Source organism: Sminthopsis crassicaudata, chromosome 3 (genome assembly GCF_048593235.1).
Source record: "Sminthopsis crassicaudata isolate SCR6 chromosome 3, ASM4859323v1, whole genome shotgun sequence".
NCBI classification, from domain to species: Eukaryota; Metazoa; Chordata; class Mammalia; order Dasyuromorphia; family Dasyuridae; genus Sminthopsis; species Sminthopsis crassicaudata.
This window is the reverse complement of record NC_133619.1, coordinates 331519001-331544491: the sequence shown is the minus strand read 5'-3', so window position 1 is coordinate 331544491 and position 25491 is coordinate 331519001. Positions and strand designations below refer to the sequence as shown.

Here is a 25491-nt window from a genome sequence, read left to right as displayed (position 1 = left end):
TCTACAACTCACAGAAAAAAATGAAGTAAGGTCTTTTGAAGGCAAGGACCAAAAGTACTTACCAGATTTGGAGTAAAGCACCAATACATTATTCCGAGTCCTGAGAAGTTTCTTGAAATCTTTATGTTCAGAGATTTTCTTGATGAGCGGAGAGATCTGAGTGGAAGATAGACACACTGGCAGGACTACCTAGAGGTTAAAAGAAATCAGTTGATCATGAATCTCAATTCCCAGTTTGGTCAAATTAGCAGATGGAAACAGATTTACAATCCAAATCTAAATGTAAAATCCATCAACTCATGGGAGTTGATGTCATCACCATGGGAGAAGCTGAAAATTGATGAAATCATCATCAATTGAGAAATCCAGGATACATACATACACAGGAATATATAACGTGAACAATGATTATCAAACAGACTGATATGAAGCAGTCAGACAGGTAAAAGGAGAATCAGGGAAAGCAGTGTCATAAAATAGGAAGGAGATAATAAAGAAGCAAATAATAATAATAATAATAATAATAGAAGCAAAGTATAGTTAACCATGTCAAACTCTCCAGGCAAAAAAAAAAAAAAAAAAAAAAAAAACAGATAAGACAAAGAGAAAAGCTCAATGGATTTAGTGATAAATAGATCATCGAGGAAACTGGGCAAACAGATTTTGCAAAACCAGACTGCAAAAAGCTAGAAGGCAAAGCAACAAATATAGAAAGGTGTTTCTAGGAGGTTGGCTATGAAAAGAAGAACAGAGATTGATCAATTGGGGAAAAGTATTTCCAGACAGAATCTCAGCAGCTAATTCAAATTTAACAAGCATTTATTAATTGCCTGTTGTAGGCAAAACACTGTATCCTGAAGAAAAAAGAAACAAGGTTCAGTTATCCTGAAGTACTTGCTCATATACAATAGGAAAATGAGATATTTAGGCAACTATATAATAAACAATAAGATGCATATGGTAGAAATTTTCTTGCTGCCATGTACAATGATCTCCTGGTTCTGCTCATTTCACTTAGCATCAGTTCCTCTAAGTCTCTCCAGGCCTTTCTGAAATCATCCTGTTTAAGGGCTAGAACTGAGCAAATGCACTTGGATAATGGAGCACGTGAGACTAATTACCAATTGGACAGTTCTCTATTAATAAGATTGAAGGTTGACCCTCCCCAGCTGTTCTGTGCTGACTTGATTGGTGGGACAAAGAGGGGGAAGTGACGTGTGTGGGTGGAGTAGTGGGGAAGAGAGAAAGGTGGTGTGGAGATTACTAGATCTAATCCCTTGACTTCGACCTCAAGAGACCTAGAATAAAGACTTTTGATTAGCCTGACTCCGGCTGATTTCTGGGAAGACAGAGTTCCAGCAATCCTGCAGGTCATTCCTTACCTAATAATAATATTGCATAGCATTCATATACCATAACTTATTCAGCCATTCTCCAACTGATGGGGATCCACTTAGGTTCTAGTGTTCTTGCCACTACAAAACAATATAGTCTTGGTATTATCGTCTTCAAATCTCAAAGTCACCATAGTGATAAATATCTCCCTAAAAAAAAGTTTACTAAATTTATATTACCAAATTTATTTTTCTCTCTTTCTCTCAGTTACATGTCCTAAAAGGGCAAGAGAGGCACAAATAGATTTTAAGCTATCAAGTCACAATTTTAGGTATCTCAATGAAATGTATATGATTAAAAAAAAAAAAAAAGAAAAGAAAATTTTCTTAGCTGAAAAACACATTTACATTTTGCTGCTTTTAATAATTTACCAAATAGTACAAGTCATAACTCCCTGAAGGAAAACAAACCATTATGGCTTAGGAGTCAACCCAGAAGGTCTGCTTAAATAACTATTTAAATAACTCATTGTTGGAAAAATAAATTAAGCCATAAATGAACTCTCAAAGAAAAAACCCCAGGACTAAATGCATTCACAAGTAAATTTTATTAAACATTCAAAGAACAATTAATTCTAATACTGTATAAGTTGCTTGCAATAATATGAAAGTTACTCTTTCAATCTTTAGAATACAAAAATGTTCTTGATACCTAAATAAGAGACAATACAAAGATTAACATTAATGCAAACATCTTAAATAAAATATTATCAAGAAAGATACAACAACATATTAGAAAGATTAGACAAATGAATGTTATGGAATATTATTGTTCTATAAGAAATGATTAGAAAGATGATTTCAGAGAGGCCTGGGGAGACTTACATGAACTGATACTAAATGAAATGAGCAGAACCATGAGGTCTTTGTACACAGCAACGACAATCAATTCTGGAATGGGACTCTTTCCAACAATGAGATACTGATGCCAGTTCCAGTGATCTTGTGATGAAGAGAGTCATCTATACCCAGAGAGAGGACTTTGGAACTGAATTTGGATCACAGCATAATATCCTCACTCTTTTTGTTGTTGTTCACTTGCATTTTGTTTTCTTACTCATTTACTTTCTTTTTTTAATCTGATTTTTCTTGTGCAGCAAGAGAATTGTATCAATATATTAAACATATTGGATTTAATATATATTTTTAACATGTTTAACATATAACTGGATTGCTTGCCATCTAGGGGAAAGGGTAGGAGGAAGGAGGAGAAAATCTGAAACACAAGGCTATGCAAGGATCAATGTTCTCAAATTATCCATGCATGTGTTTTGAAAATAAAAAGCTTTATTAAAAAAAGAAATGAACAAGCAAATTAGAAAGAGCCCAACCATAGATAATTACTACAGGAACTGGGAAGACTGGGGCTCATCCTCCAAGGATGATACTAAAGCAAAATAAAACAATTGGCTTCTCCTAAAAAAATGATTATACATTATTATACCACGCAAGTTTAGTTTATACCAGAAATGTAGAATTGGTTCAATATAATGAAGTAATAAATCATATTGATAGTACAATACAAACAATAAAAATTATTTCATATCTATAGATGGTGAAAAGGCTACAAGTATATAAGAAATAGAAACTGAATAAGTATAAGCAAAGAGAAAACAAAATTCTCACTTTTTTGCAGTCAATACAATGGTGTACTTAGAGAATCCTGAGAACTAACTATATACTTATCAGATGCCAAGAACTATGCTAACAACTAAAAAATATAATTGAAATAATTTCAGCAAAGTCACAGAATATTAGATAAATCCAAATACAGTCAATCCTCAACATTTGTGATTTAACTTTTCCAACATCAAGCATTCACATGATTTTATTAATAGCTTCATCCTCATTTTGCATCCTCAACTCCACTCATTTGTAGCTATGTGCAGTAGAGAAAAAAAGAGGCATAAGGTATTGAAGTTTGCAGAGTATCCTACTAAATAAATACTTTTTTAGTCTTGTTCAGCCTACTATTGTAAAGAGCTCCTCCCATGCATTCATTGCATATTTTCATTGTTTGCTTTTAAAATTTAAGTTTTGTGTTGCATATTATCAGAATCAATGTTTTGTTATAAAAAATTATGTGCAGAAAATTATTCTTAGCAATCTCTAGCAAACAATTACAGTTTTGGTGGTCACAGGAATTTAACTCCCTATTTCCCATTTTGTACAAATAATATCCTGTAAAAGTTGTGGGTTAAGTATATTTCTATACCAGACTTTGAGTAGATACATATGTATGTCTATGAGAGAAAGAGTGGAGACTGAGAAAAAGAGAATTCAATCTTTGACCCAATAAGATGAAAGTACATTCCATATGTAAACCCATTTATCCCACCCCTCCTTCATGTTTGTATTATTTTCTTATACATTCCAACTTTGTGTGATACTAAGTTTCATGCTTAAGCTACAGCTTCCTTTTCAGATCTATGGAGAAGAAAAACATTCATAAATAATAAAATACAGGTAAAAATGGGAGAATTTTGATTATATAAAATATAAAAGCTTTGCACAAACAATGCAAAAAATTAAAAGGGAAATAGATATGAGTGTAAAAATCTTTGAAACAAGTTTTTTCTGATGAGTTTCATTTCTAAAATACATAAAGAACTGATTTAAATGTATAAGACTAAGAACCATTCCCCAATAAATAAATGATCAAAGGAGAGTTAAACAGGAAATTTTCAAAAGAAGAAATCCAAGCTATTGACATTTTATAAGAAAAAATGTTCTAAATCACTAATAATTAGACATGAAAATTAAAGCAACTATATACCATTATGGAGAATACCTTTGAAAGACTTCAGAATTCTGATCAACACAATGATAAAGGACAAAATAATGAAGACAAAATATTCTATTTACTTGAGAAACAATGAACTTAACATGCAGAAAGGGACATACATTTTTTTCAGACAGGGTTAATATGGGAATTTGTTACATGATTATGAATTATTGCTGGCTTTTGTTTGCTTTTAATTTGCCTCAACAGGAAGTAAAGAGAGTAGTAGGAACAGTTTACTTAAAAAACAAAAAACAAAAAACTTGTTAATGAAAGGAGAATTCTGGGAAGATGGAGAAATAGGTTTATAAATTTCAAGTTTTCCAATTTTCTCCCACAAATAGAACAAATTTGTACCTCAGAGTGAACAGAGACTAGTGAAAAATCAAGACTTGGGGCAGAACAGTGATCCCCCTGGTACAAACCAAGAAGGCCTAAAGAAAGATCCAGGCTGAAGATAAATCTCTCTGAAATGCAAACACCTCTGGGCTAGCTCCTCTGAAACACCAAGTGGGGACCTTTGGTACTAGCTAGGTTTGGCTCAGCAGGAACCACAGAGACTTTTACCTCCCTGACTGTCAAGTGAACCTTGGCTGATTGGGAATGCCAGGCCCAGTGGTGCTGCTGAAACTGCCCAGAGTGAGAAGGAACCAGCACCCAATGAGTGCAGAGGCAGGAGAGCAGGGACGCTGCTGGTTGTGGGTACTTGTAGGAGGATAGAGCTCTTGGTTTGGGGATCCTGGTCAGAGGGGAGAGTGGAAGGGAAAGCTTGAGGCATCATCCCTCCATTCCACAATCAGAGGTGCTTACACTAATACCGCTTATTTTTTTTTTTAAATGGACCTACAAAGAAGAACCCCACTACTGAAACATATTATGGGAACAGAGAAGATCCAGGTACATCTTCAGAGGAGGGCACTTTAGTTTAAAAAAAAAAAAAAAAAAAAAAAAAGCTTCTATCCAAAGAGACATATAAAATGTCTCCTCCTTAGAGAGAATTTATAGAACTCAAAAAAGAATTTAAAAATCAAATGAGACACACTGAGGAAAAACTAAAAAAAAAAAAAAAAATTTAAAACCATTTAAGAAAAACAAAAAGATTATGGAAAAAAGTTAACCAACTGGAAAAGGAGTTATAAATTCTCAAAGATGAAAATCAGAATTGGGCAAGGAGAAGCTATGAGAGGCCAAAAAATAACAAAAAAAAAAAATTGTAAAGAATGAGAAAATGGAATAGAATTGAAATATAAGAAAAACGACAGATCTGGAGAAGAGAAAATATAAGAATTGGACTATCTGAAATGAGAATAAGAATGAGAAAATGAAATAGAATTGAAATATAAGAAAAATGACAGATCTGGAGAAGAGAAAATATAAGAATTGGACTATCTGAAAGTTGTGACCAAAAAGAGAATCTTGACATTATAATGCAAGAAATAATCTAAGAAAATTGTCTTGGTGTGATAGAACATGAGGAAAAGTAAAAAATAGAAAAAATTCACTAATCACCACTTTAAATAGATCCTTTGTGGCAAACACACAGGAATATTATTGCCAAATTTCAAAACCCCCAGATCAAAGAGAAAATTCTGCAAGAAACAAGAAAAAAACAATTGTAATATGCTGGAGCTACAATTAAAATTATACAAGTCTTAGCAGCTACAACTAAAGCCTGGGTCTTAGAATCTTATCTGCAGACAAGCAAAAGAACTGGTCCTGGGGGGAAGGGAGGATGGAGCCAAGATAGCAGAGAAGATACACACGAACTTCTAAGCTCTCTCTTACTCTCAATACCAACTATTTAATTCAGCCTCAAAAATAATGCTGGACTGGTACATCCCAGGAAGAGGCAAAGAAAATTTACCATATCTGAGGGAATTTAGAGAGGGGGAGGAACATTGTATGAATCTTACTCTCATCAGAGTAGGCTCAAAGAGTTAATAATTGACATATTTGTTTTTCACCTCATTATAAGGGGGGAGAGGAAAAGGGAAAAGGAAAAGAGAAATAAGGGAAGGGTACAAGAAAGGGGAAGGGATTTAAAAGGAGGGGGGAGGGATACTAAAAAGGGAGGACTGTGTGACACAAGTGGGGCCCATAAGGGAAGGGGTTTAGGGGAGACAAGGGGGGAAAAAGCATAATCTGGGGACAATACGATAGCAGGAAATACAGAATTAGTAATTTTAATTGTAAATGTGAATGGGATGAACTATCCCATGAAATGGAGATAGACAGCAGACTGGATCAAAAATCAGAACCCTACAATATGTTGCCTGCAAGAAACACATTTAAAGTAGGGAGACATACAGAGTAAAGGTAAAAGGCTGGAGCAGAATCTATTATGCTTCAGAAGAAGTCAAAACAGCAGGGGTAGCCATCCTTACCTCAGACAAGCAAAAGCAGAAATTGATCTAATTAAAAGAGATAAGGAAGGAAACTATATCCTGCTAAAATGTAGCATAGACAATGAAGCCATATCAATACTAAACATATATGGCACCAAGTGGTATAGTATCTAACTTCCTAAAAGAGAAGTTAAGCTAAGGAGAAGAAGAAATAGACAGCAAAAATATAATAGTGGGAGATCTCAACCTTGCACTCTCAGAATTAGATAAATCAAACCACAAAACAAATAAGAAAGAAATTAAAGAGGTAATAGAACTTTAGAAAAACTAGGTATGATAGATCTTTGGAGAAAAGTGAATGGTGATAGAAAGGACTATACTTTCTTCTCAGCAGTTCATGGAACCTATACAAAATTTGACCATATGTTAGGACATAAAATCTCAAAATTAAATGCAGGAAGGCAGAAATAGTAAATGCTTTCTTCTCAGATCACAATGCAATAAACTACATTCAACAAGAAGTTAGGGGTAAATAGACCAAAAAGTAATTGTAAATTAAATAATCTCATCTTAAAGAATGATTGGGTGAAACAGCAAATTATAGACACAATTAATAATTTCACCCAAGATGATGACAATGATGAGACATCATACCAAAATTTGTGGGATACAGCTAACGCGGTAATAAGGGGAAATTTTATATCTTTATAGAGGCTTACTTGAATAAAATAAAGAAAGAGAAGATCAGTGAATTGGGCCTGCAACTTAAAAAGCTAGAAAAAGACTAAATTAAAACCCCCCAACCAAATACTAAATTTTAAATTCTAAAATTAAAAGGAGAAATCAATAATATTAAAAGTAAAAAAAAAAAAAACTATTGAATTAATAAATAAAACTAAGAGTTGGTTTTATGAAAAAGCCAATAAATTAGATAAACTTTTGGTAAATCTGATCAGAAAAAGGCAAAAGGAAAATCAAATTGTTAGTCTTAAAAATGAAAAGGGGAATCTTTCCACCAATGAAGAGGAAATTAGGGCAATAATGAGGAGTTATTTTGCCCAACTTTTGATAACTTAAGTGAAATGGATGACTATCTCCAAAAATATAGGCTTTCTAGATTAACAGAAGAGGAAGTAAATTGCTTAAATAGTCCCATTTCAGAAAAAGAAATAGAACAAGCTATTAATCAACTCCACAAGAAAAAATCCCCAGGATCAGATGGATTTACATGTGAATTCTACCAAACATTTAAAGAACAATTAGCCCCAATGTTATATAAACTATTTGAAAAAATAGGGGATGAAGAAATCCTACCAAACTCCTTTTATGACACAGACATGGTACTGATACCTAAACCAGGTAGGTTGAAAACTGAGAAAGAAAACTACAGACCAATTTCCTTAATGAATATTGATGCTAAAATCTTAAATAAGATATTAGCAAAAAGACTTCAGAAAATCATCCCCAGGATAATAACACTATGATCAAGTAGGATTTATACCAGGAATGCAGGGCTGGTTAATATTAGGAAAACTATTAGTATAGTTGACCATATTAATAATCAAATTAACAAAAACCACATGATCATCTCAATAGATGCAGAAAAAGCATTTGATAAAATCCAATATCCATTCCTACTAAAAACACTTGAGAGTATAGGAATAAATGGACTATTCCTTAAAATAGTCAGGAGTATATATTTAAAACCATCAGTAAGCATCATATGTAATGGGGATAAACTGGAATCTTTTCCAGTAAGATCAGGAGTGAAACAAGGTTGCCACTATCACCATTACTATTCAATATTGTATTAGAAATGCTAGCCTCGGCAATAAGAGTAGAGAAAGAGATTAAAGGAATAAGAGTAGGTAATGAGGAAATCAAACTGTCACTCTTTGCAGATGATATGATGGTATATTTAGAGAACCCCAGAGATTCTAATAAAAGTTATTAGAAATAACTCACAACTTTAGCAATGTTGCTGGATACAAAATAAATCCACATAAATCCTCAGCATTTTTATACATCACCAACAAAATGCAACAGCAAGAGATACAAAGAGAAATTCCATTCAAAACAACTGTCCAGAGTATAAAATATTTGGGAATCCATCTACCAAAGAAAAGTCAGTAATCATATGAGCAAAATTACAAAACACTTGCCACAAAAATAAAGTCAGATTTAAATAATTGGAAAGACATTAAGTGTTCTTGGATAGGCCGAGTGAATATAATAAAGATGACATTACTCCCTAAACTAATCTATTTATTTAGTGCTATACCAATAAGACTCCCAACAAACTATTTTAATGACCTAGAAAAAATAACAATAAAATTCATATGGAAGAACAAAAGGTCCAGAATTTCAAGGGAATTAATGAAAGGTCTAGCTGTACCTGATCTAATGCTATTTGGTATTGGCTAAGAAATAGAAATAGTTGATCAGTGGAACAGGTTAGGTTCACAGGACAAAATAGTATACAACTATAGCAATCTAGTGTTTGATAAACCCAAAGATACCAACTTTTGGGATAAGAATTCATTATTTGAACAAAACTGTTGGGAAAACTGGAAATTAGTATGGTAGAAATTAGATATGGACCCACACTTAACACCATACACCAAGATAAGATCAAGATGAGTCCATGATTTAGGCATAAAGAATGAGATTGTAAATAGATTAGAGAAGCATAGGATAGTTTACCTCTCAGACTTGTGGAGGAGGAAGGAATTTATGACCAAAGGAGAACTAGAGATCATTATTGATCAAAAAATAGAGGATTTTGATTACATCAAATTAAAAAGCTTTTGTACAAACAAAACGAATGCAAACAAATTTAGAAGGGAAGTAACAAATTGGGAAAATATTTTTACAACTAAAGGTTCTGTTAAAGGTGTCATTTCCAAAATATATAGAGAACTGACTCTAATTTCAAAGGATATGAACAGACAATTTTCAGATGATGAAATTGAAACTATTTCCACTCTTCCAAATCACTATTGATCAGAGAAATGCAAATTAAGACAACTCTGAGGTATCATTACACACCTGTCAGATTGGCTAAGATGACAGGAACAAATAACGATGAATGTTGGAGGGGCTGTGGGAAAACTGGGACACTGATGCATTGTTGGTGGAGTTGTGAAAGAATCCAACCATTCTGGAGAGCAATCTGGAATTATGCCCAAAAAGTTATCAAAATGTGCATACCCTTTGACCCAGCCATACTACTACTGGGCTTATACCCCAAGGAACTACTAAAGAAGGGAAAGGGACCTGTATGTGCCAAAATGTTTGTGGCAGCCCTTTTCATAGTGGCTAGAAGCTGGAAGATGAATGGATGTCCATCAATTGGAGAATGGTTGGGTAAACTATGGTATATGAATGTTATGGAATATTATTGTTCTATAAGAAATGAACAACAGGAGAAATACAGAGACGCTTGGAGAAACATCAACTGATGCTGAGTGAAACGAGCAGAACCAGAAGATCATTATACACTTCAACAATGATACTGTACGAGGATGTATGCTGATGGAAGTGGATTTCTTCAACATAGAGAAGAGCTAATCCAATTCCAATTGATTAATGATGGACAGAACCAGCTACATCCAGAAAAGGAACACTGGGAAATGAATGTAAACTGTTATTTTTACCTTCTGAATCCAATTCTTCCTGTGCAACAAAAAATTCGATTCTACACACATATATTGTATCTAGAATATACTGTCATATATTTAACATATATAAGACTGCTTGCCATCTGGGGGAGGGGGGTGGGGGAGGAAGGGAAAAAATCTGAATAGAAGTAAGTGCAAGGGATAATGTTGTAAAAAATTACCCATGCATATGTACTGTCAAAAAAATGTTATAATTATAAAATAAAATAAAAATTAAAAAAAAAAAAAGAAAAAAAAAACTATTTCCACTCATATGAAAGAGTGTTCCAAATCACTATTGATCAGAGAAATGCAAATTAAGACAACTCTGAGATACCACTACACTCCTGTCAGATTGGCTAAGATGACAGGAAAAAATAATGATGAATGTTGGAGGGGATGTGGGAAAACTGGGACACTGATACATTGTTGGTGGAGTTGTGAAAGAATCCAGCCATTCTGGAGAGCAATTTGGAACTATGCCCCAAAAGTTGTCAAACTGTGCATACCCTTTGACCCAGCATTGCTGTTATTGGGATTATATCCCAAAGAAATACTAAAGAGTGGAAAGGGACCTGTATGTGCCAAAATGTTTGTGGCAGCTCTTTTTGTTGTAGCTAGAAACTGGAAGTCGAATGGATGTCCATCAATTGGAGAATGGTTGGGTAAATTGTGGTATATGAAGGTTATGGAATATTATTGCTCTGTAAGAAATGACCAGCAGGAGGAATACAGAGAGGCTTGGAGAGACTTACATGAACTGATGCTGAGTGAAATGAGCAGAACCAGAAGATCACTATACACTTCAATGCTGTATGAAGATATATTCTGATGGAAGTGGATATCTTCAACATAAAGAAGATCTAATTCAGTTCCAGTTGATCAATGATGGCCAGAAACAGCTACACCCAGAGAAGGAACATTGGGAATTGAGTGTAAACTGTTTGCAGTATTGTCTTTACCCAGGTTACTTATATCTTTGGAATCCAATTCTTACCGTGCAACAAGAAATTTGGTTTTACACACATATATTGTATCTAGGATATACTATAACTCATTTAACATGTATGGGATTGTCTGTCATCTAGGGGAGGGAGTAGAGGAGGGAGGGGAAAATTTGGAAAAATGAATACAAGGGATAATGTAAAAAAAAATTTATCCATGCATATGTACTGTCAAAAAAAATTATAATTATAAAATTAAAAAAAAAAAAAAAAAAAAAAAGAACTAGGCCTGTGGTCAAAAACATCATATACAGCAAAATTATCTATAATTTTGAATGAGAAAAAATTGACCTTCAACAAACTTGAAATTTTCATGACTTTCTATCAACCAAACCTAAACTTAACAGGAAATTTAACATATAGAAGCCAATATCAAAGATCAGTTTTAAGGAACTCAACATGAACAAATTGTTTTGTTTTGTTTTGTTTTTTATATGTGAAATGTATATTATATGTTTAAGATTCACATCAACAATAGGGTAGGTCAAAAGAAAGACTGGCAGATTAAAAATAAAAATAGTAATCACATTATACAAATGAGGTGCAGAGAAAGAATAAACAGAGACATTTAAGGGGGGAGGAGAGCTTGTAGTTCTGAAGGCCTACTCACATCAGGAATGGGTTCAATAGGCAACACTACATATAAACCATAAAGATTATAGCATCCTCCCAAACCTATAAAAAAATAAGGGAAAGAAGGATAGAGAAGCAAAGAATGAGGGAAGACAAGGGAGGGATCCTTGAGTGGGGAAAGGTTAAGTAATAGTAAGCCAAGTTATGGAGCAGAATTTAATCAAAGTGTTTGCAGGGATAGAAAAGATGTGTGTATGTATGTATATATATCTACATAGATATATTTTTCTTAACTGCAGCTTGCTTAGGAGTACTGGGGGGGAATGAAAGGGGAATAAAATAAATAAAGTGCACAGCAGAGAACCAAACAACAATTTACAAGGAAAAAAAATGGACATTCATGAATATAATTTCTTCTACTAACATATACTTTCCTGATCTGTTAATTTGTTATTATATATTTTGAATCCTCCCTAATATTCTGCTGAGCACATGATAATATTCTTTTTTGTTTTGTATTCCTTTTATTCTTATTTTTTTCAAATAAAATAAATTATAAACAAAACAAAACAAAAAAAATCTTGTTATTTGAAAACAAAAAGTAATTAAAAAAAAAACACACATCTGTTTTAAATAATTTACTAAGTTGGTCAAGTGACAAGCCCTTGAAAGAAAATAAACTCTTATGGGCTTGGGAGTCAACCTCAAGTCTTGGTAGAACTTCTACAAAGGCACATAGCTCTCCTCACCGAACTAGAAACATCACAGGGCTCACACACAATTCAAAGTATACAGTGATATGACTGTACATGCAAGAGGCAGTTAATTTTTTTAGTATCTAAGAATCAACATGACTGATTAATGGAGTCTAAGTTATTACCCTCCAAACTCTTCCTTAACTGGGGACTCAATATCTATACACATTCTGCCTGAATAATGTCTTCCTACCAGGAATATTCTCTGCCTACCAGCAAAATAACTGAGCTAATTTCCCCCAAAACATTTATATACTAATAATTACAACAGACTAGTCCTGTATCTTCTCTGTCTCATTAGACTAGGAACCCTAGAGAGTATTCTCCCCATTAAAGCCAGTAACCCAGCCTATGTTGCCCTCTTTGAATTCTGAACAGCAGCAACATATATAAACTACACAATCTGGAGGTACACTGCATTAAAGTAGTAGTAGGAGTATAGAAAAGGCAGAAAATCTGGTTTTTAGCAGTGGCCATTCTGGCATGGGCTACCTGTGTGCCCTCATATAGCTCACCTCAATTCTCTGGGCTTCATTTTCATCTGAAAAATTGGGCGATTGAATGGAATGAATTTTTCATTTCTTTCCAGCTCTGAGTCTAAAAATTATTAACTTATGAGGACCTTATGTTCATCATCATCAATATTCAGACTAAATGATCCCAAACCACCAATAACTTGTTCTGGGCTACGGCCACACTAGCAAAGGCTGAGCTCACCAAAAATCACCTATTGTGCAACTAAGAGGTGTTGAAGGTAATGAATGGAACTTTATTCTGAAATGAGAGTCCTTCTCTACCCACTAGAAGATTATTATTAGATGGCTGGAAAGAAGGCAAGATAAAATATTCAGGAGGAGAAAGTTAATACTGACTTCAAGATGGATAGAGAGAGACCTTGAGGCAAAATATTCAAGCAAGTCTGAGAAAGGGCCTGCTTTTAGCTGAAGCTACAATTGTAGCACAAAAGGAATTAAAGGGTCAATCAGCACAGCACTGACAGCCATAGCTCTAACTGAAGAATCATGACAAACGGATTCATTAAAGGATAATCAAGATGCGAGAACTCTATGACACAGACTCCCCTAGGGATCCAAAAGGAGAGACCACTGTGGGATGCAGTAGTCAGGGCTGGTTTTAAGGAGGGGGAGGGGGATGTTGAACTGAGCCCTGAAGGATGGTTTGAATACCTACTGTTGTTGTTTGTCCTTCACTCTCAAAGGGACCAAGAGATTGGGGAGGGGATGTCATGACATGCAAGTGAATTGGATCGAAGGCAGGAAGGTCACCAGCCTTACTTTCCCCTCCAGAGCCATCTGGGTCCAATGGCAGGATATAGATCAAAACTGGGGATAGCCCAGGATACAGTGGGAGACCTCAGCCTTTCTAAGCTAAGGTCTTCAACAGGCCTCAGTTTGATTGAGGCCACACCCATTCGGTAATTAAGGCTAGCAGAAATTGAGGCAATGAATCTCCTAGTCCAAAACAAACAAACCAAAACCTAAAAACTAACTAACTAAAAAAATAAATCTTGGGAGGGAAAAACCCTCAAGATTTCTGGACAAAACAGAAATGATTGCTATTTACATTTCAATCTAGTCAATCAGGATTCCAACAACAACCAAATTAGGGAGGGGAGGAAGGGTTGAAAAAGGCTCTAAACGACAAAAAAAAAAAAAAAAAAAAAAAAAAAAAAAAAAAAAGGAAGAAAGGAAGGGAAGGAAGGAGGGAGGAAAGTAGAAAGTAGTTTTCCAATTGACAGGGAAGAGCATTACAAGGGAAGGAGGCAATATGAGCAAAAGCAAAGAGGAAGCAATTATCCTGGTACAAGCCCAGGCAACAAGATTGCTCTGGCTGAGATAGAGGGGTTATGTTGAACAACAGTAGGAAAGTAAGTTAAATGATAAGCAGGATAGGGTCAAATTTATGAAAGGACTTGAAAGCTAGATATGGGGTCTGAATTTAATATAGGAGGTAACTGATTGACTGTTGATTCTTAAATAGGGGAAGAACAGCATGAACGAAAACTCTATTTGAGGAAGAAGAGATTGGCAAAGAGGCTGTATGGTAACTTAGACATAAGTAACACATATAGAGCAAAAACTGTGGAAATGAAGAATAAAGACCAAAACCTTGGAAACATGTTGAAGTAATGAACTAGGCTTGCTGCCAGATTGATTTTAAATAATTAAGGAGAGAAAGAGCTGAAAAAGGGAAAAAGCTGAGGCTCCTTAGCTAATAAAATGGAGATTTTGGAGACAGGATGGGTTTTTTTTGTTTGTTTGTTTTGTTTTCCTCCAGGGGGATGGGGAAAGTCAGGGTTTGTTTGTTTTTTTGGAAGGATAGGGGAGGTTTGTAGGGAGAAGAAATGGTGACAAGCTTATGAACACATTGAACTAGGACATAGATACAGAAATGTTAAGATTTGAGAACCATCATCATAGGTGACATCTGAAGGCCTGAGTTCTCCAAGCCTGTGAAGGCAGAGAGAAAAAGCAAAAAGCTGGGAACTGAATGTTAGAGGGTAGCCATAATTATGGAGAAGAAGATGGAAAAGGAACTAGATAAGAAAATAGAGGAAAACACAGACAATCATGTAAACTATAATGTCATGTATGGAAGCCAAAAAAAGGCACTGTTAGGAAAGAATAGATAAAATATTAGAAAGCAAAATTCAATAATATATATGTTGTTGAAATATAAAATTTTCCACAAAGTTAAAATGAGAGCCTGGGGTAGAATTAATCATACCTCAAGTAAATTTTAAAAAGGTTACCAATCATGAAACAAATAAAGCAAGAGTAAAAACTAACATAGAAGAGATTATATATGCATTGAATTTAACAGAATCTAAATATTTGTAGAAAAATTCATCAAATTATATGGAAAAATAAAACAAAAATAATTGAGGATCCCAGGGTACCTCTTTCAAACTTAGACAAATCTAACAAAAAGACAAACTGGAAAGAAATTAAGGTCCTACACAGAACCTTTAAAAGTTAAATATAGGAAGGTAATCCTATTCTCACCTATACAGGGCATATATTAAAAAAAAAAAAAAAAAAAACCTTGTCCCAAATGACAAATGGCTCATAAATACAGAAAAGCAGAAATATTTTAAAGTCCTTTATTGACAAGAAAACAAAAAATTTCTGAAAAAGAGATTAAAATGTAAATGAAACCTAATTAACTCAATCCTAAAAACCTAAAATTCATCACAAACTCTCAAAGCTATCCTATTAGCCTATGGTTCTTTTTTTTTTTTGCCTTCCTTCTGATTTCTTCTAAGTAATTAAAAAAATATTTCAATGACTTTTTTTTCCTTTCTTTTTTTGAGGAGGTGGGGACAATATCATTCCTACTTCCCTTCTATTTCCTCCTCTTATATCAATTATTGAAAAAAGAAAACCATAACAAAGCTTATGGTTAATATGCATATCAAGCAAAACAAACTCCTATATTACACATGTCAAAATGAATGTTTTATTCTATATCTTGAGTTCACCATCTTTCTGACAGGAGATGTTCAGTATACTTAATTAATAATTCTTCAGACAATGGAGAGATATTAAGTTCTGATGATTGGGCTGAACTAATATAATAAATATGTCCATTTAATTAATTTACAGGGTTACATCCAAAATATCAAAGGGTTACTCTGTAGTTAGAAAAAAACAACAAAATTCATCTAAAAACTGTCAAGAATCTCAAAGGAGATAGTGAAAAAAGTAGAAAACAATAGATTTATACTATCTTACAGAGCAATAATCAACAAAGGTATTTACTTGTAGTTAAAAAATTTTAAAGTTGATCTTTGGAAAAGAGTAGATACACAGGAACTGGAAGCAAATAAACATAATAGTGTGTTTGCTAAATCCAGAAACCCCAACTACTAGGACGAGGACTCCTTTATTATTTGGAGGAAAAAAAACTGCTAACAAAACTAGAAAGCAGCCTGGTAGACTTTAGACTTAGAAAAAACACAACATCACTATCACACACCAACATAAGCTCCAAGTGGATACATGATCTAAATATAAAAGGTCTTGTTATGAATAAATCAGAGGAGCAGCAAAGGGGGTAACTTTTACAATTATTAATATCTGAAGAATTTATAACCAAACAAGGTGTAGAGGATGACAAGAAAAAAAATAGATAAACTTGACAGCATAAAAATGAAATGCTTCTGCACAAATAAAATCAATGCAGTTAAAATTAAAAGGGAAAGTTATCCAGGAAAAAAAATCATTATAGAAAGTTTCTCTGATAAAGGGCTAACAGCTGAGATTTGATTTGACAAAAAATTGATTTAAAATATATAAGAACAAGAGTCACTTCTCAATAATCATAACAGGTAATAATAATAATAACAATCCTTCTCAGGGGAAAAATCCAAGCCTACTCTAGTTCTTGAGGGTGGAACTACATTCTTCATCTTTCCAACACTCTTCCTTGACTTTCTTCTTTCCTTCATAATTAACTTTTTCCACACTAAAAACAAATCAACAGATATAAAATAATTCTTCAAATCACCAGGAATTAAAGAAACATAAATTATTCAAATTCCACCTCATACTTAGTAGGTTGGTAAAGATGATAAGAAAGAAAAAAGACCAATGGTGTCTCAAAGCCATAATACTTTGCATACAACTTTTGACCTACATCACCTAAAGAGATAACAGAAAGAGGAATAGAACCTACATGTATAAAAATGTTATAAAAAAGCGCTACTTCATTGGAAATGAAGAAGATAATCATAAATTGGAGAATGGTATGTGAATGTAATGGAGTATTACTATTATGTGAGAAACAGTAAAAAGGATGATTTCATTTGAATTAAATAATGTGGAATAAAGTGAGCGGAACAAGAAGAATAATTTATACAGTCACTATCATATTATAAAGAGAAACAACTCTGAAAGACTTACAATTCTGATCATAGTCTAACTGTAATTCCAAAGGAATGGTCCTTAAATATAGTGATGGAACTCAAGGTAAATAATAAAACATTTTAGGACATGGCTACTGTGGATCAGTTTGTTTGATTATGTTTATTTATTAGAAGGGAGGTTTTAAAAAAAATCTTTTTTAGTAAGAAGGAGAATTAAGAGTGGTGGGGTGATGATAGTAAAGCCAAAAAGGGAATGATCATCAAAAAATTGATAGGAAGACAAAGGACAGCTTGATGAGCAACATGTTCAATTTATTGCATAGTATTTTTAAAAAATAAACAAGTTGCTACAGAAATTAGTGGTGTCAAATGAAATCCTCTTTTTCAATTCTTTGTATATAAAAATGTACTTGTTACTGCTTGCCAGTAACAAAAAATATATAAGCAACAAAAAGTATATAAGTAACAAATAATATATTTTAAAAAGTTGTTAATTAACAATGTCAAATAACTTAGAAGCAGAATGATAAAATTCATTAAATGTGTCAGAAGTAATTAGTGACTTTAAGAAAATTTCAGGGTTCATAAGATTAGAGAGGCCTGAGAAAAGATTTAGAGATGGAAAGTGGAAGTATCAGTACTGAGGAGTTTGGTCATGAAAAGGAGGAAATTGGATGACAGACAGCTAAAAGTTAAGATCAAACAAAAGTTTTTGGTTTTTTTCCCCCAATATATTTTTTTAAATAAGAGACCTGAACATATATAAGAAATGAGAAAAAAATTAGCCAACAGAGGGAGAAAGTGAAAATGGTGAAGCCAAGATCTTCTGGAGAAGTAGCAGGAATCCAGATAAAGAAGTAGAAACGTTGGTTTTTCCTGATAGATAATCCTCTGTCCACAAATGGAAGGAAGGAAACCCATGATTCTAAGCTTCAAGTAAATCCTTAAATAAGCAGTAACAAAGAAGGCCAAATGAAGAGAATTTACTTTCCCCTCCCTTATGGAAAGTCATTAGAGTGACTTAACATTCTTTTTTTTCCCCCCAAGACAGCTTTTAAACACATTTCTTTCCAAAATGTGACTGTAGCATTCCTGAATACACACTATACTATTCTTATATTCATCAAAATTCACAATCCAGTTATCTAAAGTATTTACAAGAGTAACAGTAATGCTGCTAATGATACACCTGACTCCGTTATTTTTTGATGAGGAAAAGGGCAGTATTTTTAAAAGTTCTTCCAAAGCCAATCACTATTGTTCTTACTATTTGACAGCTTCTTTATATTTCACATCAATTGACTCTTGAAGGTATAAAAGGGGGTAAAAATCCCTTTTATTACCATGCAAACTCCTGACCTCCAATAATTGTTTTTTTTCTACTTACCAGCCTTCTGCTTTACATTTAGGCCTGAGATGGCTGATCACTGGGCTGAGACCTATAAAACATTCCACTAAAGCTACATACTGCTAGGGAGTACAGATTTCCCCCTGTGCTATCTATGATTAATATCATTTCCAGCTGATTTCAGAAAAACCTGGAAATTCATGAATTGATGCAAAGTGAAATGAATAACACCAGGAGAACATCGTACACAGTAACAACAACATTGTTCAAAGAAGAATTGTGAATGCCTTAGCTAATCTTACCAATACAATAATTCAAGATAATTCCAAAGGACTAATGATGAAGCATGCTATCCACTTCCAGAGAAAGAACTGATATTGAATACAAATTGAAGCAAGCTATTTTTTCTTTACCTTTTTTTAAATTTAAGTCTTTTTTACAAAATTACTCTCATGGAAATGTTTTACATAAATGCACATGTATAACCTATAACTGCTTATCATCTCTGGAAGAGGAAGGGAAAATAGGGGGAGAGAGAATTAGGAACTCAAAACTTTAAATAAAAATGATAAAAATGTATTATTTCCAGAAGCAAATAAATGTTTTCACCAGTGTCAGTGCCAGACCATAGAGGATACCAACATCAGACCCCAGTATACGCATCACAACTGTACCTAGAATTCTGACACGAAAAGTACTGACTCAGTCTAAAAATGACAGAAAAGAAATAAAGAGATCAGTCCTTAACATGGAATTACAATTTGTTTATAGCAATTGCTGTTGATGATGATCAAATCTTCACTATCAGCCCAAGTTCTCTTCAGAGTTGATGTACTATTTCTAAATGCTTTAGGTAAAATTTCACCCTAAAGTCCCAAGGTGTCTTTAAACTTAACAAGTTCCACCTAAAACCTGCTCCACCTCCTGATTTCCCTTTTTCTCTTTATAATATCAACCATATTCCCAGTCACTCAATCATGAAACCTGAGTTATGTTAGACTCTTTCCCTAGCACTCACTCATATCTGAACTGCTGCCAAGTCCCATCAATTTTTTACATTTTCCCATCTCCTTTCTGTTCCCAATGACACCCACTGTAGACCTTTATCAGCCTTCACCTAGAATAATATAATAGACTCCTTTAAGATTGCCCTCAACTATGAACTCCTCCATGAAGTTTTTTCTATTAAGCTCAAATAAAAGTAATACTTTTCTGGACTCCCAGAATCTCATATGACTGATCTCTCCTATGTATTTCATAATTTTCTATTAAACTGAGAGGCAACATGGCACCTTAATTAAAGAGCTAGGTAACTGAAAACCTAAGAAGACCTGGGTTCAATATCTGTGTTTAATTTATACTAATTTTGTCACCTTGGACAACATTTCAACCGCCAAAGACAACCCTCTAAAAGTGTAGGCTGCAGAGAAAGTGAGTCCCTGAAATTCCTTAAACCAACCCAGGATGAGTTCTTATTCTTACAGTAAAATAATTGTAAACATAGGATATATGTGTATGTTATATGTATGTATTTGTGTATATATGTGAGAAAGTGGGAAATGAAAGAGAAGACAACAGCTAGAGGGATGGCAGATCAAGGAAGAGCTTTTTAAGGGTGGGGGTAGACAAGGAATATTTGTAGGCATCAGGAAATGAGCCATTAGAAAGAGACAAAGGACGAAAGAAAGCAGGGATGACACTAGGGGATTAATCTTGGCAAGGAGATGGCCCACCAGATCCTTTGGGGGAAAAAAAAAGAGTAAAAGAAGAGATAGTGGGGAAGATGGATGAGAGATGAGGAGGAGCTTTCTGTCAATGGTCTATTTTTCACTGAAGAACAGCTGAGAATTCTATGACTTGAGGAGAGACACTGAAATCCACTTGGGTTTTAATAATTGACAAACATCAGAAAGAATATAATCCATCTATTCAGATCATGACTAAAATGAAAAATTAACCACAGTAACTGATTCAAAATTTTCAGTCTAGGAGATTTTTTTCTTCTCCCTATCCATTCTCACTAATTTTTCTCCACCCATCCTACCCACCCTCCTCTCTCTTCCTCCTTCCCTCTTCTTTTGAATAAGAAACATGTGCACTAACAGACCAAACATACTAATATACTTAAACAGTTTTTTATATCAACTAGGGAGAAAAATGCAGATAGTGTGATTTCTTCATTCTCAATCACCCAATCTCACATAACATTCTATTAAGTGGTCTAGCAATCTATCATTATGGATTTGCTATTCAATTCAGATCAGCTAACCAGAGATATTGAATTATGTAAGAGAAGCCTGCTACAGCAGGATGATGTGAAGACCTAAATTAAGTGGTTAGGAAACTGAGTGGGGGAGGGAAAGTATGTTGGTCTTTACTCTTCTACCTGGAAGAACAAACACAATATATGTGTGTTTTGGAGATTAGGAGCTATGAAAAAAACCCTACTGCACTGTGTTTAACCCATGTTTCACTTGATAGTTTCAAAATTTAAAAAAAAAAAAAAAAAAAAAAAAAAAAAGCTAAGAGCATAGCTCCTTTTAGAAGTTGGTGAGTGTAATGAACAGATATCTATGCTGTGAAAATTTTAAAAATGCTAATAGAGTTTAGAGCTCACAGATGTGGTAGGAGAGTATTAAGGATGTAATTAACACTTGTACCCTATATAGTTATATAAAAGAAGTGGTGCAGACAAAAAGGGAAAATACTTCTCTGGGCAAGTTACTGACCAAAGTATTTATATTTTCATTGAATAAAATGTTCTTTCCTCCCCCATTACATGTAAAAACAATTTTTAATGTTTGTCCTTTAAAATATTGAATTCCAAATTCTAAGAATTTCCATTTTCCCCTCTGCCCTGAGACAGTAAGCAATCTAATATAGGTTATATATGTGCAATCTTGTAAAACATATTTCCATATTAATCATTATGTGGAAAACTTGAACCAAAAAGTGAAAATAGTATGTTTTGATCTGCATTCAGTCTCCATCAGTTCTTTCTCTAGAGATAGAGAGCATTTTTCATCATGAATCCTTTGAGATTGTCTTGGATCATCTTATTGCTAAGAAAAGCTAAGTTATTCCCTGTACATTTCTATTACTATGTATAATGTTCTCCTGATTCTGCTCACTCCACTTTGGATCAGTTTGTGTAAGTCTTTCTAGGATTTTCTGAAATCACTCTGCTCATCATTTCTTACAGAACAATAACATTCCATAACAATTCCATAAATGATGTATATACATATGTGTATATATATGTGTGTGTGTGTGTGTGTGTGTGTGTGTGTGTGTGTGTATGTGTGTGTGTGTATAATTTGAGCCATTCCTCAATTAATGGATGTCTCTTCAATTTCCAAATTTTTGTAACCACAAAAAAAAAGCATTCTTATAAGTATTTTTGTGTAACTAGGTCCTTCCCCCACCATACCTCCTGCTTTTTTAATTTCTTTGGGATATAGACCTAGTAGTGGTATTGCTGAATCAGAGAGAATATTCAGTTTTATAGCCATTTAGGCATAGTTTCAAACTGCTCTCCAGAATAGCTAGATCAGTTTGTAACTCCACCAACAGAACAATGGTGTTCCAGTTTATCTACATGACATCCAATATTTATCTTTTTTCCTGTTCTATTAGGTTAGCAACTTGATAGGTGTGAGGATCCCAGTATTTAACTTCCTATCACACTACCCACAGTTCCTGTTCCAAATCTTTTTTTTTTCTCTTGAAGTCTGGAACTCACCCCGACCTTCTTTCTCTCCAGAAATGATTTTAAATCTGAGTCTATTTTACTAATACTGAGATAATCTGATTTGAGCTCCCTTATCTTCTTCAAGTCTTTTTTTATCCTTATTTTTCTTTTCAAGGAATGAGAGGTTTCCTTCTCCTTACCAAAGTCAACTTTTCCATTTGTGCCTTTACTTCCTAACCTCTCCTCTGGGCACAGATTAATCCCCTTCTCCCTCTTCTCTATTGGTTCTTTCTTCCGTTATCTTTAAATATGGTCCATATTTTCTCCATCCTTAAAAGAAATCCTCATTTGACTAGAATTCATTTTCATCCTCTATCTCTTCTTCCTTTCAGTACTAAATTAAAAAAAAAAAAAAACCACCATCACACTAACTGTTTATACTTCATTCCTTTACTCCTTGGAATCTGGTTTCTGACATCATACTTTATGAAATTGAAAGCCAGTATCTCCTTAATGCTCAATTGGCAGGTGGTTTCTAAGATTCCCACCTCCTTTATCTCTGAATCCTTCTACACTGATGACGACCCCTTTCCTCCTAAGAGAAGCTTCATCCATAACCTTGCTTTCTCCTGGTTCTCCTCATACTGTCTGACCTCTTCTTTATTAATATCCTTTATTACATTACCATCCATCTTCTAACTCTTTAATGTAATTGTCCCCCAAAACTCTGATTTCTTCTCTCTATGCTCCTCCCATCCCAATGATTTTATTGGCTCCTATAGCTTTAATTATTACCTCTAACTACAAATAATTCTGACATCTATCTTTCCAACCTCAATCTTTCTCCTAAATTACAGCCCCCCATTGCCAGCTTCCTGTCATACATCTTGCTGTGAATGCACTATTGACAAGTCACACTCAACCTTTCCAAAACTAACTTCATGACATTCTATCCTAAATCTGAAACTCTTCCAAGCTTCTTTTTTTTCAGCTGACAAAATCAACCATTCTCTCAGTAATCCAGGCTTAAAACCCTGAGAACTTAAAGGAGGGGCAGATCCTGTCCATTCTCCCTCCATTCACATCTTCCATCTTGATTCTCATTTCAATTCCCACTGTTCCTGTACAGATTTTCACTGCTGCCCCAATCTGTCTAGTCCCATAGCCATTAACAGGGCCTAAAGGTGTCCACTTCCAGAAACTCACTTGATCCTGTGGGCCACTGCCAGAGCAATCTTTCTCAGACACCCATCTGGTCCTGTCACGCTCGGCTCCAAGCCTGTCCAGGGACTCCCTGGTGAGGACTGTCGACACTTCTCTCCCGGCCTCCAAAGGCTGTCATTATATTACCTTTCTGCCCTTTTCCCTGTCCTTCCCCTACACATACGTTAGACACTGGCCTAACTAAACTGCTTCTATCACCTTTCAGCTCTGCTCAGCGATGTCTCTGTGGAGAATACCCTTTTTCTCACAACCTGCTAAATCTCTAGCATCCTTTTAAGTCCAATTTAAACACCACCTACTTCAGTAAGACTTCCCCTGGGCCTTGCCACCCTTCACATCTAACCCAGAATTGTGTTTCATAAGAAATTAATGCATTTACTCATGTCATAATATACAATTCTGTGTGTATATTAAAGTTATCAGTGCTAGTTTCTTATTCTTCTGACTATAAACACCTTTAAACTTTGTATCTTCCTCATTTCCTACTATGGAGTTCTACTCAAATGTACTGTAGTCTACAAGCCATTAATTTACATGCTATTACAAACATAAGCCAATTATTTTTGAGATAAAAATTACAGGTTAATGTATTGAGTGATGGCCTATCTGGGTCTAAAGTAAGCCATGCAACGGATAGAGCCCTATGCATGTAGTCGGGAAGATCTGAGTTCAAATTCAGACTCAGTCACTTACTAGCTCTATGACACCCTGGGCAGCCACTTAACCTCTGTTTACCTCACTTTTCTCAACTGTAAAAGTAAGTGCTTGTACTTCACATATGATACTGTGAGTATCATATGAGATAAAATTTATAAAGCACTTAGCACAATGCCTGGTACATTTAAAAAACAAAACTGCTTATTCCTTTTCCCTTCCTTAACCACTGTGCCTATGATTAAAACCACAAATTTATATTATACATCAGGAGAATTCCTGAGATTACCAAAAGTAAAGACACAATATTTTGTTTTTCTGTCATGTTTCAGTCACGTATGACTCTCCATAACCACAATTGGAATATTCTTGATCAAGATAGTTTCCATTTCCTTCTCCAGTTCATTTTACATATAAGGAACCAAAGGGTTAAATGCCTAGGGTTACACAGCCAGTAAGTCTTTGAGCCTAGATTTGAACTGATGTAAATGAATCTTTCTGACTCTAATGCTCTATCTACATGGCTATTTAGCTGCTCCAAAAGATAGTAAATATACTGGAGGAAATAAAAGGCTGCTGAGCAGTCTTTTCCAAAACACTTAATCCCTTGAATTCTAGGAATCAGGAAGGTTCCTTTAGTTTCAAATATCTTCTCAATTGGATATAGTATTAGAAGTCATCTAGATCAACTCACGTTAGAAATCTCTTCTTGAACATCCTTTAAAGATAACTCTTTGTCACACTTCTTTGCTCCACTACTGGACTGTTAGCTGGTACTTCAACAAGGGTTTTTCTTAAATGAAACTAATTCCTGTAACTTCCACTCATTCATACTAGTTTACTTCCAGAGTTGTTCTTAATGTGAACCAAACACAAATTCTATACAAAGGAATAGTATAGAAAGCGCTAAATAACAACTTTTAAGAAAAACAAACAAGATTTTAGTATGAATGTTTCCAACATTAGAGTTTATTTTATATTCCCCAAAGGTAAATAAAGTTTTCGGTGAGTGCACTACCCTAGTTGGAGAATATGCTCATTTGAATTCTAAGAAACTTTCTCAGGAATGAGTCAAACTTAGGAAACATTAAATTTCAGACCATTAGAAACCATGAATGAGAATATGATAGACAGAGCTAAGTATGGGACCAAATACCACAGTTGCAACTGCTGG

General features: G+C 34.3%; 1 protein-coding gene across 1 annotated transcript in view; it reads right to left on the bottom strand.

Moving 5' to 3' along the window:
* The window catches only part of PDIA5 (protein disulfide isomerase family A member 5), a 187375-nt gene that overhangs the window by 147438 nt on the left and 14446 nt on the right, over window positions 1-25491 (bottom strand). Inside the window, exon 2 of the mRNA XM_074301401.1 lies at window positions 63-189. Coding sequence (XP_074157502.1) covers window positions 63-189 — 127 coding nt within the window. The remainder of the gene's footprint in view (window positions 1-62; window positions 190-25491) is intronic.